The sequence below is a fragment of the Moschus berezovskii genome, chromosome 9, assembly GCF_049115385.1.
Source record: "Moschus berezovskii isolate FMDL1 chromosome 9, NW_MosBer_1.0, whole genome shotgun sequence".
Classification (NCBI taxonomy): domain Eukaryota; kingdom Metazoa; phylum Chordata; class Mammalia; order Artiodactyla; family Moschidae; genus Moschus; species Moschus berezovskii.
The window spans coordinates 103,648,483-103,669,688 of NC_142468.1; the positions used below are offsets into that span (position 1 = coordinate 103,648,483).

The following is a 21,206-nucleotide window of genomic DNA, read 5'->3' on the forward strand; positions in this document are numbered from 1 at the left end:
CTTATTGATCCATCCATTAACTGAATCCGGGCTGCTCAAGTTATTAAAGGGAAAAAAAAATTTATTAAAAAAAATAACAGATAAGGGTATTATTATTATTTCCAGGAATTTATATTTTTCTTGTGTTACATAACTATACAAATTGTCATTTACTTTTGCATTTATGGATTGGCTAGATAAAAGATGGATAAAGATTTACCCAATTAATAGTTGTCAATATGGAAGGAAGGGAAAATTTGATTTGATATTATATACCAATACACTTTTTATAGAAGTGTGCAAGATCTCAATAGCACTTTGAAAGTCCCATGTACCATACTTACACATTCAGATTACAAATTCAAAAGATGAATCTGATGCCTTTTACAGAATCTTGGAGGGACAAGAAATTTAGGCCAAGTGCAAAGAGATGAAAATCAGACCAGTTACTTTAGCAATGACATTGGAGAAATAAGTGAGATGTGTCCATGCATTTGAGAAAATCTGCAGTGATAATAAGAGAGAGAAATTAATTTGTAAGTTAAGCTACTATGAGTGACAAATTACTTTCACTTTTCTATATTAAAACAATTTGAGTTTTATATGATTTAGTAGTTAAAATGTTTTCCGAGAACCTCAGAAGCATATGTTCTTTTCAATCACTCTTTATTTCTCTCCATATGATCTCCTTTTCACAACAGTTGAATATAATATTATTTAATGAGACCTTCAAAGCACTTCAAAGATGGAACTGAATGTAATTTAATTACTGTGATATGTTTGTTCTTTAAACATATTTGTACCACTTATGTTTGCTGGTCATTTTTTAATCTCTTCTTTCTCTGATGAGTTTTTCACAATAACAAAAGTGTTTTTCCAAAGTCAACTGAAAACATAATTTATATATTAACTCAACAAATAATACAAATTGCCTGCTCTGCACCATTCAACCTTATGGAATCTGGAGCCAAAGCAATGCGAAAAAAAGGAGGGGAAATGTGCCCCACCTTCATTTGGTTATATCCTAAAGAAATGGTGGGACTGGCAGAGGCAATGGAGACAAAATATATATTATGTCATTTAGTGATAAGTGCTTCAGAGAAAATAAAGCAGGGCAAAGGAATATGGACTAACCAAGTGATCATAAAAGCCTCTCTGGGTAGGTTACATTTCAGCAGCAACTAAAGAAAATGAAGAGCAAGCCTTGAGGAAATCTACTTCAGACAAAAGGAATAGGAAACGTGCAATAAATTGTTTATGTGAAATAAGCATTCTCTTGAAAAACATCAGTATAATTTTGGCTGGTTTATTAGAAACTACATAATGGAAACTTAGCTTTTAACCTTACTATGAAATTGGCATAATCGACTTTTTTGAACAATAATCTGCCTCATAGGCTTAAACAATTTTAGAAAGCTGTTAATTCAGTTTCTTAATTGGGCTTCACTGGTGGCTCAGAGGTTAAAGCGTCTGCCTCCAATGCGGGAGACCCCGGTTCGATCCCTGGGTCGGGAAGATCCCCTGGAGAAGGAAATGATAACCCACTCCAGTTTTCTTGCCTGGCGAATCCCATGGACGGAGAAGCCTGGTAGGCTACAGTCCACGGGGTCGCAAAGAGTCAGACACGACTGAGCGACTAAACGGAACGGAATTCAGTCTTAAAATATGGACACACACTAAAAACCTAGTCTTTCTTGTTTTCTAAAAAGAAATATAGATATAAAATTGCATTCCAAATTCTATACATATACTTCTGTATACAGAATTTGAAAAGCAATTTATATTTTTATTTAAATGTGTGGTGATAATTGAGTCATTCAAAATAAAATTGAAATGATCTGTGATTTCTTGTAAGAACCCTTGAAATGAAGCTTATGGCCAGATCTCAGAAACTGGGAAAATTTTTCTGTGTCTGTAGTCACATTCAATGACAGCTGCATGAGATATATTGTATTATTTAGTAAAGGTAAGACATCCACATCCGCATTTTAAAATATAAAAATTACTAATTACTTTTTTGTGTTACTCATAGAATCTTATGCCTTTTAAAACATCTTCCTATAGTGTATCAATGTATATACAAGGCTTGACAAGAGTTTTCGAAGTGATAAATGCAAAATCTATTGAGTTATTAAAATGACAATTTTTTGCCCGATTCTATTCTCTATCACCATATCTATTTTTTCAAAATAATTTAGCTATATGCTTACCTTCACCTGGTAAGCATCGACGTGTTAGCAGTGACAATAATCAAATAAGTCTAATGTTTTATTTCAGATTTTAGAATCTCATATACAAACTCCAAGCTCTTTTTTTAATTTAATTCTTTTATATTGGAGTATAGTTGACTTACAATATTGTGTTAGTTTCAGGTGTATAGCAAAGTGATTCAATTCTACATATACATATATTCATTTTTTTTCATATTCTTGTCCCATATAGGCTATTACAGAATCTTGTCATCTCAATTCTATAAATACTTTAGCCCAGAATCCCTTTAACTCTGAATGCTAATATCTATATTTAATTTTTTGCTTCATGTGATTAAATTCCACATAACAGTTTTGAGCGAAATCACAGGGGAGCAATAATAGGTTGAAGAAAAGAAACCTCCAAAACCTATTGGCTTTTTTAAAAAAAAAAAGAAAAGATTGAGTCACAAGAGCCCATAAGACAATGTTTGAATACCATACTACATGCCCCCAAATCTCAGATAACCAATCCCACGGACTGCAATAGCCCATTAAAAAAAACTTCCTTTAGTGAGGTCATCTTGCTGTGGGAATTATTAACATACTTCAAGTTGTTTTTCTAAAAACAAGATGATAAAAGCGTTTATTTGTCTATAATTGAAAGCAAAGTACATATCACAAGAGGGAAATGTAGTGACCTAGGAGTCTGCAACACCAGTTACTCTTGTTTAACAAGCTGTCTCCCTCCATGTGCCTTTGTCTAAAGTGGCAAAGACAATAAACACCAGCCTAAATGCCCAGAGCAGGAATATGTATCATAAGAAATATCAGTCTCCAATGGGCCTAAGATAATTAGAATCTTTTCTTTAATCCTTTGCTTTTATCTTTTTATGGAAATATCTATGATGAAGTTTTTGAAACTCCATATCTTATAATAAGCTACCCCTCAAAATCCAATATTTTCATTGTCTTTGCTCATTACTTAACCAAACATCAGAATCAAACAGAAAGTCATTTGGGCATACAGTGGGTAAAACTGCTTAGATACACAAGTAGTTTGCTTTTGGATATTGTGGAAAGAGGTCTCAGAGCAGTGAAAGGACTGAGGTCTACAGAGAAGAGCAGGTGACAGCAAGAAAGGGAAACTTGGTGAGCCAATAAAGAAGCCCAGGTTTCTCTGAATTCTCTATTGATAGACAAGCTTCCTTCTTGATATCTTTCTCTTTAATATTTCACAGATATTTCAATTCTTCTGTTTCCAAACCTATTCCCCATCCCCAGCTAATGGCATTTCTTTTGCCTCAGCATTTTCAGCCAGAAACTTAGTACCTTCTTTTTCCTCAGTCTTTTTCTATATACTACTTTGTATTCTTCCAAAATATTCCATTTATTAAATTATATTCATTATATTCATTTTAACTCCCCTGTCTAAACCGTCATCATTTTTCTCCTCAAATGTTTCAAGATCTTCTGATCATCTGAACTTTTACCATTGACTTTTTCAAATCGATTCCTCCAGTTTGATCTTTAAAAATAAAGTAAAACCATAAGTCATGCCAACCTTTAAAATAAAGCAGGCAGTTACCTTAAGGGTGTTTGCTTCAGTTCAGCTCAGTCACCCAGTCGTGTCCGACTCTTTGTGACCTGAAGGACTGTAGCACCCCAGGCTTCCCTGTCCATCACCAAATGCTGGAGCCTACACAAACTCATGTCCATCACGTTGGTGATGCCACCCAAGCATCTCATCCTCCATTGTCCCCCTTTTCTCCTGCCTTCAATCTTTCCCAGCATCAGGGTCTTTTCAAATGAGTCAGTTCTTCACATCAAGTGGCCAAAGTATTGTAGTTTCAGCTTCAGCGTCAGTCCTTCTAATGAATATTCAGGACTGATAACCTTTAGGATAGACTGGTTGGATCTCCTTGCAGTCTATGGGACACAAGAGTGTTCAACACCACAGTTCAAAAGCATAAATTTTTCGGCACTCAGTTTTCTTTATAGTCCAACTCTCACATCCATACATGACTACTGGAAAAACCATACGTTTGACTAGATGGACCTTTGTTGGTAAAGGAACATCTCTGCTTTTTAAAATGCTATCTAGGTTGGTCATAACTTTTCTTCCAAGGAGTAAGTGTCCTTTAATTTTATGGCTGTAGTCACCATCTGCAGTGATTTTGGAGTCCAAAAATATAGAGTCTCTCACTGTTTCCATTGTTTCCCCATCTATTTGCCATGAAGTGACGGGACTGGATGCCATGGGTATTTGCTTACTGACTTATAAAACCTCTTTACAAATTAAAGATATTACCCCTGTAGATAATACTGCTTGTCACCTAATTTTTCTTTTGACTTTATTTGTGATAGAATTTAAAAAAAAAAGAAACTAAAACTTTTGTGGGAATTAACGCAGTCATATTTGCCAACTATTTTTTTAACTTTTTGACTTCTGAATTTTTTTATCAAACTCAATGTGACAGGTTGTGCCCAATCACTAAAATCCCAAGTAGACCCAACAATGATTAGAAAGTGGAAGAACGTGTCTCTGGTAGTACAAGGAACTGGCCAAATCAAATGACCACTCACAAATTCTAATTTCCCTCTTTCTCCTACTGTTCTCCCTCACCTCCATTTTTCCTTGTGTCACCTACCCCTCCTCTACCTCAGTATTTGACTATTGAGGATCAGAGCAGCTAAATGACAGTTTTTCAAGGGTACTATTGGCAACTCTCCATTTTCACCTGCAAGTCAGAGTTAAAAGGGAAAAAAATACTACGAACAATATCATGAATGCATTAATGTTTATTACATATTTAAAATGTTTTGGCACTATATAAAATTCGTTTAAAAAAAAAAAGTCATGTTAAAGGAACATTACCATGTTTGATATTGTACAAATGAATTTGACCTGAACTCTAAAGTTCCAAGAATTCTTAGCTAATAATTAGTATCATGGTTCTAAAAGACTGTCTATATCCAAGAGTCAGCTGGCTCTGATTTATCATGCAGAGTTAATATCTAAACACACAGTCACTAAGTTATGTTTTAAAATATAATTAAAATACTGAACCCAATGTGATGACAATTGCAGGCTTTCTATTTTCTGTTAAGCAACTTTTTTCTTTGTAGAATACATTTAGTCTTTTTGTTATAAGGCCTTTTTCATAAGGCAAAGGGAGAAGTACATAAGAAACCTTTGGCCAGCGAATGAAACAATAATTTGTTGTTCAGTCACTAAGTCTCTTCTGACTCCTTGTGACCACATGGACTGCAGCATGCCAAGCTCCCCTGTACTTCATTATCTCCCATAGTTAGCTCAAACTCATGTCCATTGAGTCAGTGATGCCGTCCAACCATCTCATCCTCTGTTGTCCTCTTCTCCTCTTGCCCTCAATCTTTCCCAGCAGCAGGGTCTTTTTCAGATGATGTGTTGCTTCACATCAGGTGGCCAAAGTATTGGAGCTTCAGCTTCAGCATCAGTCCTTCCAATGAATATTCAGGGCTGATTTCCTTTAGGATTGACTGGTTTGATCTCCGTGCTGTCCAAGGACTCTCAAGAGTCTTCTCCAGCACAGATTTTAAAACCTTATTACCAGGTGGTGCTAGTGGTAAAGAACCTGATTGCCAATGCAGGAAATAATAAGAGATCTGGGTTCAATCCCTGGGTCAGGAAGATTCCCTGGAGAAGGGCGTGGCAATCTACTCCAATATCCTTGCCTGAAGAATCCCATGGACAGAGCAGCCTGGCAAGCCACAGTCCATAGTGTCGCAAAGAGCCGGACATGACTGAAGCGACTTAGCATGCTTGCAAAGCATTATTACAAGTACAAGAATTTTACATTCTCTCTTCTGTGTTCCAAGAAATAAGAAAGAATAGATCCGAGTTTCAAAAAAATTTTGTCATTTTTGTGCATTTGTATGTTTTAGGTACATAAGAAATTGACTTTTTCTGTGAATTTAAATATTCTATATCTGATGTATTTGCAGACAATTTCAAAGATATTTGCAATTTTTATGACTAATGTAGAACTCATTATAACTAACTTTTTCTACTTAAAAATAAGTAGACTAGGGAAATAGATAAGTATGCTGCTGATAGCAACAAATATCTAGAAAAAGTTTTGTAATGAATAGATATGTATATCAAATAATCTAGAAAAAACAGGAAAAATTTATTGGGACATAGCAGCAGATAGGAAAAACTATAAATAACCAAAAATTTTCAATACATGAGGAAAAGATAAGCTAAAAATCATGCAAGAAATGTATACAAGTGAGGTGAAATCTATGTTTTAAAACAATGTTTTTCCACCATGTCAATTTATAGAAAAAAATATTATGAATAAGTTGATAGAGCCTAACAGAAACATAATTTACTTGCATGTTTTGCTTACAAGGCATAAAAATTACACAAGTTCAATTGAAGAGAATCACAAACTTAGTAACATGAATAGCTTTTTTTGTAGATTAGAATCTCTAAATTATTTATAAAATATTTTGAAAGGTTACTAAATATTTTCAAGAGAATTTGTACTTGAGAATTATGAAGTATGAAAAAGTGGTCAAAATTAAATAGCAAACCAAGAACTGGTTTTATGCAATTCCTTTGCAGTTGGGGAAAAAATCTAATTCTGTAATTGAATAACCCCAGTCATTAGCAAAAATAATTGGCTTGATGCTGTGATCCAGTAGGGGCTTTTCATTTCCATTGCATATTTATGTTCCTTCATGGTGTGTCCTAGTTTTTCCAGAAGCTCATATGACGGTTTCTCAATTTTCTCATGGCTGATTTAACATCTTCATTTCTCAGAGAGTAGATGATGGGATTCAACAGGGGTGTGCAAACAGTGTAAAACACAGAAAGGAACTTATCCAGCGAAAGTCTGCTAAAAGGCCATATATAAAAATAAATGCAAGGCCCAAAGAAAAGAATGACCACCGTGATATGGGAAGTTAATGTAGAAAGTGCCTTGGATGATCCGCTGGAGGAACGGTGACGGACAGTGATCAAAATGACAGTGTAGGAAATAATTAAAGCCAGAAAACAGCTCAGTGACATCAGGCCACTGTTAGTTAGGGTCATAATTTCCATTTCTTAAGTATCCATGCAAGCCAACTCTACTACCAGGGGAAGGTCACAGAAGCTGTCTACCTCATTGGGGCCACAGAATGGCAGATCCACTGTAAAAGCCAAGTGGCTCACAGAATGAAGAATACCCACAGCCCAGGAAATAAACACAAAAATTAAACATAGTCTTCGATTCATAATTGTGCTATAGTGTAGAGGCTTACAAATGGCTATAAATCTGTCACATGCCATAGCTACAAGCAACATCATCTCACTCCCAACAAAACTGTGAAGAAGGAATATTTGGGCCATGCAACCCTCAAAGGAAATAGTTTTGTGCTCCACAAAAAGGTCCACAAGCATCTTGGGGGTGGCAAAGTTAGATTGGCAGATATCAATGAAAGAAAGATTACTGAGCAGGAAGTACATAGGCGAGTTCAAATGGGCGTCAGAGGAAACAACAACAATAATCATGATGTTGCCCAGAACTGATGCCACATACACTATTGAGAAGATGGCAAAGAAGAAAAGCTGAAGTTCCCAAGAATTAGAGAGTCCCAGAAGCACAAACTCAGACACCATTGATTCATCTGTGTGAGCCATGTTTCCAATCTACTGTTACCTAAGTAAAAAAAGTCAGGAAAATGTCACAATGATTGACACTTATCTAGTATATATACAAAAGAAATATGATAAGTTTTCAATTAAAAGTTAACTTAATGAGACTATGTAAATAGTCAATAAACTAGTATTTAACATCTATGACTGCTGTGGAAAGCAGAAGTGAGAAACAAAGATAATTAGATATGGATCCTATCATAGAGAGATAAGATATTCATATTAAAATTAAAAATATAAAATCAGAAACATGCAAACAATACCTGATGAAATAATACCATGCTGCTGCTGCTGCTGCTGCGTCGCTACAGTCGTGTCCGACTCTGTGCGACCCCATAGACGGCAGCCCACCAGGCTCTGCCATCCCTGGGATTCTCCAGGCAAGAACACTGGAGTGGGTTGCCATTTCCTTCTCCAAAATAATACCATAGATATTAGCAAAATGAAATTAACTATGCCAAAGTGGTAAGGTAACATATCATGGGGTATGTATCATTTTAGCTAAAACTATTTAAAAGCTTGTAATTTGCTAGGCAAAACTGAAGGAAAAGGCTATTTTAAGCATGGGGAATAGCAGAACTAAAGCTACAAGTGTGAAAACATGAAAGGCATATTCAGAGAGCCATGAGCTCAGTGGCTTGGCTGGAGGAGGGTGTGCTAAGGAACAGTAAAAATGAAGTTGGGAATGGTAGGTTAGGAGTAAATCATGGATTCAATTAGCCTTAAATGTAATTCTAGTGGGTTACATGAATGTTCTCCAAACTGAGAATCATAAAGTGACACTGCTTTAGAAAGCTTAATAGAAGCAATTTGTGACCATGTCAAAAGAAGAGGCAATGGTAATACTCTGAAAGTTTCTGTGAAAATCAAGAACGAGAACGTTCCTTTCATCCTTTGAACAATAGTTAATCAGAGTTCACCTTCTGTCGCATAAATACCAGCAGTGAATGAGTCACCTATGTGTCTTCAATCTCGTCCAACTCTGCCTTTTGTCTCTTCCCAAACATGCCTGACACACCTGGATTTATCAAAATCTGTTTGTTCTTTTGGAAATATTTTATATGACTATATGTGGTGCATTTTGAACACATAATAGATTTTTAAAAGAGAAAATTTAAGTAATGTGTTAATAGCCTCTAAATTGATTTTTGACATTTTGCTTTATTACATTGGGCACCATGTGGGCAATTGATCCCAGAAGAAAACCCTGCACAACCTCTTGTGGATCAGAAGACATTTTTGGCTTTGGCCCTGTGTATCCAACACAACACAAGAGGTATTAATTTGTCACTATACCGATTGAAGTTCTACACCCTGTATACTTCAGTGAAAGATATAACTGATACAACAGATATTTAAAAGCTTAAAAGCAAAACTGAACCAATAAATTAACCAATTAAAAATATTTACACTGTTAGAAGCTTTAATTTATGTGATTATAACCTGATTGCTGAGGCACTAAATTCTACCCTTTCAAAGAATACTCAGTGCATTTGATTTACAATCTCTAGTTTTAAGGGGAATCAGAAACTTAAGTTACTCAAGAATAGAAACAGATTAAAAAGGCAAGAACTGACCTCATTACAAACTTCCATTATGTGATTCTCTTCTCCATGTGGAAGATTTGGGCCAGTGTTGGCTTTTCTGAACATGTATTTACATGAGCGATGCAGAGAAGGAGACAAACAAACATTGGAAAGGAAAGAAATTCCATTTCTAAAACTAAAAATGATCCTACAAAGCTACAGTAATTAATTTTAAACGTATAAAATTTGAGGCCATGATGGACTTCATATAACTTTCAGTCTCCTAGATAAAGCCTGACAAATATCATGATAATTTAGTGGAATAACATTAAAGAGAGAGAGAGGGAGAAAGGGAGAGAGAGAGATGAAGATAAGAAGAAAATAAGTAGGAGGAAGAGGAGAAAAGGGGGGCAGAAGAGGAGAAGGAGGAGAGTAGAAGGAAGAGGAGGAAGGGAAAGCATAGTGGTTAATAACCTGTAGTCAGTGGTATTTATTCAATATTTAAAGATCGTCTCATCTTTTAAAAAAGTATTTCTGAAATATCCAAATTTTCTACAAAGTATCTAATAGATGATAAGATTTGTCATTTCACTTTTCAAAATACAGGAAACAACTACAAAATCTTTTCCACCCTAGTTTCCTATGATTTCTTAATCCAAGTAGAATAGACTAGGGTCAATGCTATATCTCATTTTCTTCTTAATTTTTAAGGTAGTACCCATTAGTAAAAAAAAAAAGAACAACTAACTTTTGTCACTTTTCAGCTGCGTGACTGCCTATAGAAGGTAGAACTAGATTATTTCCAAGGCTATTTTCATCTCTAAAATTCTAAGTTCAGAGGCAGTTATGTTATGAAAATATGTGGAGTTTATAAAAGTCACTCACAATTCCTTGGGCTAGGCACAGAGCACCAGAAAGTTATTAATGAATCATACACCTTTTCATTGTCAATGTACTTCAGAAGAAATGGTTTCAAAATGCAAAGTACACTATAAGAGAATTTCCTCATTCTTGGTGTAAAACCAAGTTTGAGACACAGAAGTTGATGTTACATCCATAGCCATCTCTAAATTATGTTAATAGATCTCCAAAACCATAACATGCATAAATTTGTTTTCATTATTTTGTCTTACAATAGCTAATTACCTGTATGCCTAACAGCAGAGCAAAAGCAGTAAAGAATACCCTTACTGGCCATTGTATAGTTACACCTTCTTCATTCTAGGCAAATTGTGATAGCAAATAATCGTTTTAACAAATGGCCAATTATCTTCTGAATAGAAAGCATAAAAATGGCATATAAGGGACAGATAATGGTTATATCATACTTCCTTTTGTTTATCAAATATTAATCCTATTATTATCAACTTGGCTGCCCTTCATATTAAAAATATTTTCAATATACTCTTGACTTGATGCATTTAAACTTGTCCCTGAACTGAGCTGTGCAAAAGCATACCCCTCAGTTCTTGTCCTGAAGTAGTGAAGGCTCTGCTCCTCTTGTCCTAGACCATACAATTACAATATCTAAGGTAATGCAATATAAAGCTTTCCATCCTCAATCCAGGAAACTGATTTCTTTGGGGAAGTGAGAAATCACCCTTTAGAGATCTGATGTCATCCAACAGTGGGAGTAATCATGTTTTACAAAATAATTTTTCCAGGAGTGGAAAAGAAAGGAAAAAAGTTTATTACCAACGAGTTGGTGTGTATGAAAGCAAAAGATAATTTATCTCTGATTCCTAGTCAGCAAAGTAATTTTTCAATTCCTAACTTTCTGTCGAGCGACTGAACTGAACTGAACTGAACTTTCTGTCAGTAACACAATCATCAGTCCAGTTCAGTTCAGTTGCAGTCATGTCTGACTCTTTGTGACCCCATGGACTGCAGCACGCCTGGCTTCCCTGTCCATCACAAACTCCTGGAGCCTGTTCAAACTCAGGTTCATCAAGTCGGTGATGCCATCCAACCATCTCATCCTCTCTCATCCCCTTCTCTTCCTGCCTTCAGTCTTTCTCAGCATCAGGGATCAGGATCTTTTTCCAGTGAGTCAGTTCTTCACATCAGGTAGCCAAAGTTTTGGAGTTTCAGCTTCAACATCCGTTCTTCCAATGAATATTCAGGACTGATTTCCTTTAGCATTGACTGGTCTGATCTCTTTGCTCTCCAAGAAACTCTAAAGAGTATTCTCCAACATCACAGTTCAAAAGCATCAATTCTTCGGCACTCAGCTTTCTTTATGGTGCACCTATCACATCTATACAAGACTACTGGGAAAACCATAGCTTTGGCTATATGGACCTTTGTTGGCAAAGTAATGTCTGCTTTTTAATATGTTGTCTAGGTTGGTCATAGCTTTTCTTCCAAGGAGCAAGCATCTTTTAATTTCATGACTGCAGTCACCATCTGCACTAATTTTGAAGCCCAAGAAAACAATCATACTGTCTTACAAATGATCACCCAGCCTCAGAGTGGTTTCCTCCAATCACAAGGAGCCCACTATTTCACAGGACACTTAGTCTATTGTTAGAGTGCTTAACTGGTTCTACCATCTGTAGTTTAATAAAGAAAACCTACTCCCACTTAAACATAATGTCTCTTCAAATATTTTAAGGCACCCTCATATCTTCTACCCGAGAAGGCAACGGCAAGCCACTCCAGTACTCTTGCCTAGAAAATCCCATGGATGGAGGAGCCTGGTTGGCTGTAGTCCGTGGGGTCGCTAAGGGTCGGACACGACTGAGCAACTTCACTTTCACTTTTCACTTTCACACATTGGAGAAGGAAATGGCAACCCACTCCAGTGTTCTTGCCTGGAGAATCCCAGGGACGGGGGAGCCTGGTGGGCTTCCGTCTATGGGGTCGCACAGAGTCGGACACAACTGAAGTGACTTAGCAGTAGCATATCTTCTACATGAAAAATCTATTTCTCTCCCAAAATATTTCAACTGTCTGTGAAATGAAAATATCTCCTGTCATATCAATAAATAAGAAATGTTGAGTCATCAGCGATTTCTGGGCTCCAAATGTGGATGAGGGCCCCCAAAACAGAGCAGAATGTCTGTGATCCAGCAGATGCCACCATCCTACCCCTCATGGCAATCGCTGAAGAGCTGGGGGGATGCCAGAAATAGCCATTTGCCACACCTGCCACTCCATATGGTGAACAAGGAATTAAAGATGTAAACAACCTAGAAACAGAATTTGGCCCTAGATAGCTGAGATGCATATGAAAGCAATGAATTCAGTGAGCCTGAGCCTTGCATCTTCCCATGATATCTGGTTTTCCTTACTACTTAATAATAGTCTTTGATGTTCAGACTGCTTACCCACTTTGCCGCAAACTTGTATATAGCCTGATTCCTTCTCCTGACTCTTTGGAGAAGTTATCTCAGAGCTACTGAGATGCTGTCTCCCAGGCTTGGAGTCCTAAACATTCCCACCAAATAAAATAATTCTCTACTTTGAGTTTGTGACTATATTTTTTAGTGGACAAGTCTTTTCAACTATATTTTATATAATACAATGTCTAGATTTCCAAAGGTTGTGATGTAGATGTAGGTTTTAAATGGTCATCTTTAAAGAATGAGATTGAAGTAGATTTCTCCTATCACTTTGCATGTGTATATGCTAAGTGTGTGTGTGTACTCAAACATGAGTAAAATGTGCACATGCCTAAGGACACAAGAACAATGGCATGTACTGCAGCACTGATTGAAAGAGATCGATACTGGAAACAACCCAAGTATCCATAAATTTGAGAGTATGAGTTTGAGTGAACTCCGGGAGGTGGTGATGGACAGGAAGGCCTGGTGTGCTGTGATTCATGGGGTCGCGGAGAGTCGGACACGACTGAGCAACTGAACTGAACTGAACTGAAAGAAATATAATATTTTAGTGTGGTGGAATACATTCAATGATTAAATTATTACACTATTTTTATAGATGAATATGTGTAAGATTAAGAACCTGACAAGGGAAATATAAGATTGGTAAAATTATCAAGCACACATTTCTACAAACCAAACGTATGGACACACCATATATGGACACACATTGACTAATATTAAAATGCACAACATGAAAGTTGTGAGTTAAATTTTATTCAGGGACCTTACTGAAGACTATAGCCCAGGAGCGCTTTGCTTAGTTGCTCAGTCATGTCCAACTCTTTGCAGCTTCATGGACTGTAGCCCACCAGGCACCTCTTCCACGGGGATTTTCCAGGGAAGAATACTGGAGTGGGTAGCTATGCACTCCTCCAGGGAATCTCACCAACCCAGGAGTCGAACCACAAGCTCCGGCATTGCAGGTGGATTCTTTACCATCGGAGCCACCAGAAAAACATGGAGAACAGCCCAGGAGACAGTGTCTCAAAGAGCTCTGAGGAATTGTCTGAAGAAGTGAGGGAGGAGCCAGAGTACAAATTTCTTTTGCTGAGAAAAACATGTGGTCAAACAAAATAGCAGATTACTGCTAATTACAAAGGAACAGACACATCAAATTAATGCTTTTAGTGCTTTTCTATGTATGGAAAAATACAAGAAGCTGAGGTCATTGAAAACTGTCCTTCAAAGGGCATCTTGGCCATCTAGAGGCGGCATCCACAGCGTCGCGTGCTGCCAGTGTTTCTCCATTCCGAGCGCCTCTCAGGCGCGCTGGCAGCAGGTGACTGCAGTGGAGAAGGGTTTGGTCCTTTCAGAGCTGATACAGAAGGCAGCATTTGTTTCTTTATACTAACTTCTTATAATAGTAACTTTGCGCTTTGAATGGTCAGAATTAGTTTCTTTCGCTTGCAGGAAAAGAAAAAAAGATTATCGTTAAAATAGCTGTCAGTTCAGTTCAGTTCAGTCGCTCAGTCGTGTCCGACTCTCCGCGACCCCATGAATCACAGCACGTCAGGCCTCCCTGTCCATCACCAACTCCCGGAGTTCACTCAAACTCATGTCCACAGAGTCGGTGATGCCATCCAGCCATCTCATTCTCTGTCGTCCCCTTCTCCTCCCGCCCCCAGCCTTTCCCAGCATCAGTAGGGAAGCACAATTTGCTACCCCAAAATATTCCTTTGGCATGAGAATTATTTTGAGATGAAGACAAGTAAGATGCAAAGACTCAGGAAGAAACTTTGATATTCCCTTTAACTGCCTCAAGAATGTAGACAGGATCTGTTTTAGGAAGGGAGCTTGATGGGCTTCCCAGCTGGTGGTAAATAATCCGCCTGCCAATGCAGACGGAGAAGGCAATGGCAAGCCACTCCAGTACTCTTGCCTAGAAAATCCCATGGATGGAGGAGCCTGGTGGGCTGTAGTCCGTGGGGTCGCTATGGGTCGGACACGACTGAGCGACTTCACTTTCACTTTTCACTTTCACACATTGGAGAAGGAGATGGCAACCCACTCCAGTGTTCTTGCCTGGAGAATCCCAGGGACGGGGGAGCCTGGTGGGCTTCCGTCTATGGGGTCACACAGAGTTGGACACGACTGAAGTGACTTAGCAGCAGCAGCAGCCAATGCAGAGACAAGTTTCCATTGTTGGGTTGGATTCCATTCCTGGGTTGGGAAGATCCCCTGGAGAAGGGCACAGCAACCTACTCCAGTATTCTTGCCTGGAAAATCTCATGGACAGAGGAGCCTGGCGGGCTAGAGCCCATAGGGTTGCAAAGTCAGACACGACTGAAGTGACTTATCGCAACACACTGTCACCTTGATAGCTATAATATGAACTAGGTGTATAGCCGGGAGGAACACAGCAAAGTCTGTTTGTTAAGATTCTTCTCAGTGTCCCATTGTCTCTGCACAGCTCAGCAAATATTCGTTTACCAAACATTTGCTTTTGTATTTCCATGTAAATTGCCTTCCTCTCACCATACCTCTATCCCCAACATCCTCTTTTCTCTTTAGCTGCAGGCAGTATTTAGGTGAAGGTTTTAGGCATTTTGGTGAGTTACCCAGTTTTCCAGGTCTCTCACATGTATGTATGTTACTAAATTTTGTTTGATTTTCTCCTGCTAAACTGTTAACTGATATAGCTTCTTTGTCAAGAAATAGACAAAGGAGGGACTTCCCGACATTTTTAAAAACTTTAAAAATGGTTCACATCAAAAATACACATATTTTTTTTAAAAAGGAAATGAGCTAAGGAAAAAATATGTGTGTGCTAAGTCGTTCCAGTAGTGTCCAACTCTTTGCAACCCTATGACCTGTAGCTCACCAAGCTCCTCTGTCCATGGGATTCTCCAGGCAAGAATATTGGAGTGGGTTGCCATGCCCTCCTTCAGAAAGGGAAAATATACTTTTTATTAAAGGAATACTTGTAATTTTCTTCTAACCTTTCTTATTACCTTTTCTGATAAAAGGAATCACCAGACATAATTGTTACCATTGCTCTTTTTCTTGGCACACATTGGCTGGAAATTCTAACTTATCTGAAATCGTATCTACTGCTAAGAAAGTTGTCAAATTCATCAACATTTAAAGGTAGGACCTGGAATATGCAGCTCGTAAAGAGATTACATAAAGAATTAAGAACAAAATGTGTTTTTCTCTACTACAAGAAAAATTGCTGGCTTTCCAGACATTCTTTAAAAAAACTTAGTTGAGATATAGATAGCACTTTATATCTCCTTGAGCGAGACCTTGTAAAGATACTTTGTTCATTTACATACAATGTGAGTGAGGCCATGTGGAAAAATTCAAAATTTGGAGTCCTCTGACACGAACATTTCTTCTTCTGTGAAATTAACTCTGGGAATTCAGACTCCATTTCTTAATATTTAGCATTTTATTTCAAGAAGTTCATTAAGATACAAATTTAAGATTAATTCAATGTTATATATATGACTGTGAGGAAGGCTGATCGCCGAAGAATCGATGCTTTTGAACTGTGGTGTTGGAGAAGACTCTTGAGAGTCCCTTATACTGCAAGGAGATCCAACCAGTCCATTCTAAAGGAGATCAATCCTGGATGTTCATTGGAGGGACTGATGCTAAAGCTGAAACTGCAATACTTTGGCCACCTCATGCGACGAGTTGACTCACTGGAAAAGACTCTGATGCTGGGAAGTGTTGGGGGCGGGAGGAGAAGGGGACGACGGAGAATGAGATGGCTGGATGGCATCACCGACTCTGTGGACATGAGTTAGAGTGAACTCCGGGAGTTGGTGATGGACAGGGAGGCCTGGCGTGCTGTAATTCATGGGGTCGCGGAGAGTCGGACACGACTGAGCGACTGAACTGAACTGAACTGATATATGGCATATAGATTTCAATGTCAAAAATTACCTACCAAATCAGTTTACCCAAACTAAAAACCAATGCCTTCACATTACAATGTATAACTGAACAATAAAGTGCAACAATAAATAAAAAAGGCAAACAATAAAGTGCAAAATTAGAGTTTTCATTCTTAGCATAAAAGAGAGACTAATATTTCCATAATCTATTTGCCTTGTATGAATTGAGAGATTTAGGAAAGTAAAATCAGAAGGTCTAATCAACAGTAATAATTTTCCTAACTGTCCCCAGAGTCCAGGGTAGAGATCCATTTGTGGGGTCCTGATTGCTAACCAGGATGTATGTTTAACATTGATCATTATAACAAAGAACTTTGTATTTGGCCCACATACAAAGAGTGCTGCACAGCTCCTTATAGAACAGACTGAAAAGTCAGTGTTGAATTGGTCAGCTTTAAAGATTCTCCTGTCTTCTGCAACTAGTAATTTTGAGGAAAACTGGCATTTCCTTAACTGATCAGAGAAAGCTCACTAAATATTTGAAAAGTAAACTTCCAATTATATTTAGTTCCATACTTTAAAGCACTGCTAATTATTGGAAAATAATATGGGATAGGCATAATTGATATTGGAGGAGAAATCTCTTAACTGAAGAATCTTCACTTAATTTTATGCCCTTATCTTAAATCAGTGAAGCTGCTGTCCTCTGGATGGGAAAATTCAGTTTCAGAATCTTGAACACTATTTGCCTATATTGATTCTTAGGCATGTAAATTAGGAAACTCATAAGATTTTTAAAAATTTCTAAAGTTATCCCCACCAAAGAATCAGCTACTCATTCTTTTTTCCCATCCTATTTATATTTACCTATAACTAAAGCATCTATGGTATCTATATACAACCATCCCATAACTTATCTCCAGAACCAGTAGTCATGATTTTTTTTCATATTCTTGGATATGTAACTTTTGCTAAGATGATATCAGGGAAAAAACTTAATATCCACTAAATATCTCTAAATCATCTTCTTCGTTATTTTCACCACATTTAAGATATACCATGCAAGCATGTTGAAAATATTTATAAACAGACTATTGATTTGTGGAATTTGAATGAATTTGGTCTTAATAAAGGGAATTCCTCACTATTACTGGCATTTCAGAAATTTTCTTGGGCCTCAAATAATGGGTCATAATTTTCCTCAAGGCAGTCTTCGTATCTTTGTTCCTTAATGTATAAATAATAGGGTTTAGAATGGGAGTGAAAATGGTATAAAATATGGCAAGAACTTTATCCACAGGGTAGATGGTAAAGGGCCACACATAGATGAATATGCAAGGTCCAAAGACTACTATTACTACAGTAATATGGGCAGCCAGAGTAGAAAATGCTTTGGCCATTGCAGCAGCAGACTTAAACCAGACAGTGATGAGAATAATGATGTAAGAGCTGACCAAGAGTGAGAAAGTGCTTAAGGAAAGGATTCCACTATTGACTACAATTAGGATTTCAATGACGTATGAGTCCAGGCAGGCAAGTTTGGTCATTCGAGGGAGGTCACAAAAAAAGCTGCCTACTACATTGGGCCCACAAAAAGACAGATTCACAGTAAATGACAACTGGCTTAGTGTGTGCACCAAGCCCACAGCCCAGGAGATCATTACCAGAGCAGCGCACGTCCTTCGGCTCATGGTGACGACACAGCGCAGGGGTTTGCATATGTCTACGTATCTGTCGTAGGCCATGGAGACAAGTAGCGCCATCTCCCCTCCAGTGGAAAGGTGAGTGAAGAAAATCTGAGCTATGCAGCCACTGAAGGAGATGGTCTTGTGTTCACTCAGAAAATCAGTAATCATCTTAGGAGTAGCAAAGGAAGCCTGACAGATGTCCACAAAGGAAAGGTTTCCCAAGAGAAAGTACATGGGAGAGTGCAGGCTGTTGTCAGAAGTCACTGTGAGGATAATGAGAAGGTTTCCCAGCACAATGACCACATATAACACAGAGAAGAAAACAAAAAAGAAAATCTGGATCTCCTGAGAACTAGAGAGTCCCAGTAACACAAACTCAGACACCACCGATGAATTGATCTTATCCATGGATCCAGGCTAAAGACTTGCTCTGAAACAATCCTGAAGAAGGGAAATTGGGGGAATCAGAATTACAAACTATAACACTTTTAATGTAAAGGATTCTGAGATACCAGATATAATGCATATTTGCTGAATGAAAAATTTTGAAGAGACCATGATAATATATCTGAAGAGTCAGAAGGAGCTTGTGAGAATGTCCAAATAATTTTACCAGTCTCATTAGAATCCCTTGAGTTTTGGGATAGTCTTAATGATCTTTCACACAGTAGTAAAGAAGCTCATTCATGACCTAACTTATCATGATCACAATGTAAACAAAACTTTACTACTATTGCAGGAATAATAACAATTTAAACAGTTCCTACTAAGGAGATACTGTTGAATATATATTTTCCAGGTCTATAGTTGCAACCTAGACTGTCAATTACTCTTTTGCATATTTTCTTAAAATACATACTATAACTTTATCTTAATTATCTAAAACTCGTCTTTGCTTAATAATTTAAAAACAAAACCTAAATTTTCCATTATGCTTGCCTATAAAGATTAGATTTAGAATAATTTATGATCCCCTTGCCTAGTGTCCTCCATGAGATTATTAAGACATCTTCATAATTAAAGACTAGTTGTTTCAGCATAGAGAAATAAAAAATAATTGAATTATAAATGCCCCATGCTCCTTTAAATATATTTATTTGGAATCAGAATAATCCTGAGAATTATTTCAAACTTGCATTTCATTTCTTCCCTGTAATAATATAGCCCTGCTATAGAAATCCAATTCCATTGAACTGAAAAAAAAAAAAAAAACTTTCAGGAAGCTCTATTTATAGCTGTATTTGTTCTCACAATTAACCATTGATCACATTTATAGTAATGAACCTTAGAGTGAGAAGTGATCTTACCCCCATGTAAGAACATATATGTGTTCAACTGCCTATTTCATATAAGAAGTTAAAGTCTCACTCTGTCTCTGGGATATCGTCCTAGACTCTCAATCCCACCCTCTCTAGCTTTATTGAGTAATAACTGATGAGTAAAACATATTTAAGGTATACAGTGTGATATTTTGGTACTTGTATACACTGTGAAATTATTATCACAATCAAGCTAATATTAACATATCCATTATCCCACATAGTTATATTTTCATTTGTAAAACAATTAAAATCCAGTCTCTCAGCAAATTTTAAATATATAATGCATTACTACTAACTATAGTCACCATGCTGTATGTTAGATCTCCAGAATTTATTCATCCTACATCTCTGGAGTCGAACTATTAAGAGAATCCATCTTAAAAAATTAAAAATTAAATGAATGTGTTAGTGACAACAGTGTTTATAACAGTATGTAATTGCAGTATTCTGAAATATACCATACATTATTTTATTACCTTTTCCATGTGGACTCACTTTCTTTCTGTTTCCCCATCTCTAAAGTTGTTCTTGCTCAAGTTTATGAACTTATTACATAAAATTATGAACTCTACCTAGTGAAAATGTTTATTGTATGAATACAACGTGTATAAAGGGGTTCCCAGGTGCTGCTAGTGCTAAAGAACCTGCCTGCCAAGGCGTGAGATATGAGACACGAGGCACGGGTTTGATCCCTGGGTCAAGAAGATCCCCTGGAGGAATTAGTAATATTCCATTATATGGGCTTCCTGGTGGCTACTAGTAAAAAGAACCCGCCTGCCAATGCAGGAGATGGAGGCTCTATCCCTGGATTGGGAAATAGCCTGGTGAAGGAAATCACAACCCCGTCCAATATTCTTGCCTGGGAAATCCCGTGAACAGAGGAGCCTGGCGGCCTATGATCCACAGGGTCACAAAGAGCTGGACTTGACTGGCAACTGAGCACACAGCACAGTGTGTATCAATTATGAGAATAAGGTGCATTTCTGGCTCACAACTTTTCTCCTAATTCAACCGTTTCCCCTTCCAGGATTTTTCATTGTGTAACTGTCACTGTTATTCTTCCAGGCTGTAAACCTTACTTTTTCCTCTCTCTTCCACTTGTAACATCTCATTACTCGTTAAAGTGAAAAAATAAATTTTAAATTCTTTACCTTGACAACAAAGTATACATGGTTTCGTCTGGTTTTATCTACACTGCTCTCTAGCAAAGACACACTCAATCATTTATTAAGCTGGTAAACACTACCTATTCATTTTTTCCTATCTTTCACAAATAGATGGTCTATTCCAATGCAAATGTCATCTCCTCAAAAAGTCTTCACAGAGCTTAAGCTGAAATTTCTCACCTCCTAACTTTGTTGAGGTGCTTTACTTACATGTATATCATTGCTCTTTTAAGGTAAGAGTTTGTGGGTAGCTAACATTTCCCACCACATGGAGCGATGCTTGAACACTTGTGCATCTTATGTACAGCTCACAGGATATAGTGCAGATATTCTGCATGGAATAGACTCTCCATAAACGCACTTAGTGCTGACTGAAATATATTCCACTTCATATCTATCATTTTGCTTAGTATTTCTAT

At 37.3% G+C, this 21,206-nt stretch overlaps 1 protein-coding gene and 1 pseudogene across 1 annotated transcript; both read right to left on the reverse strand.

Annotated features, from left to right (window-relative positions):
* Nucleotides 1–6,906: 6,906 nt before the first annotated feature.
* LOC148776828 (olfactory receptor 4K1-like) lies at nt 6,907–7,839 on the reverse strand (annotated as a pseudogene).
* Nucleotides 7,840–17,735: 9,896 nt separating this feature from the next.
* Nucleotides 17,736–18,707, reverse strand: LOC148776829 (olfactory receptor 4K5-like). The gene has a single exon (XM_088840089.1). It carries the CDS (start codon nt 18,705–18,707, stop codon nt 17,736–17,738), a length of 972 nt encoding a protein of 323 aa, XP_088696215.1.
* Between the last annotated feature and the right edge of the window lie 2,499 nt (nt 18,708–21,206).

Excerpts from the sequence above, each read along its gene's own strand:
- LOC148776829 (XM_088840089.1), bottom strand. The coding sequence starts at position 18,707 with ATGGATAAGATCAATTCATCGGTGGTGTCTGAGTTTGTGTTACTGGGA.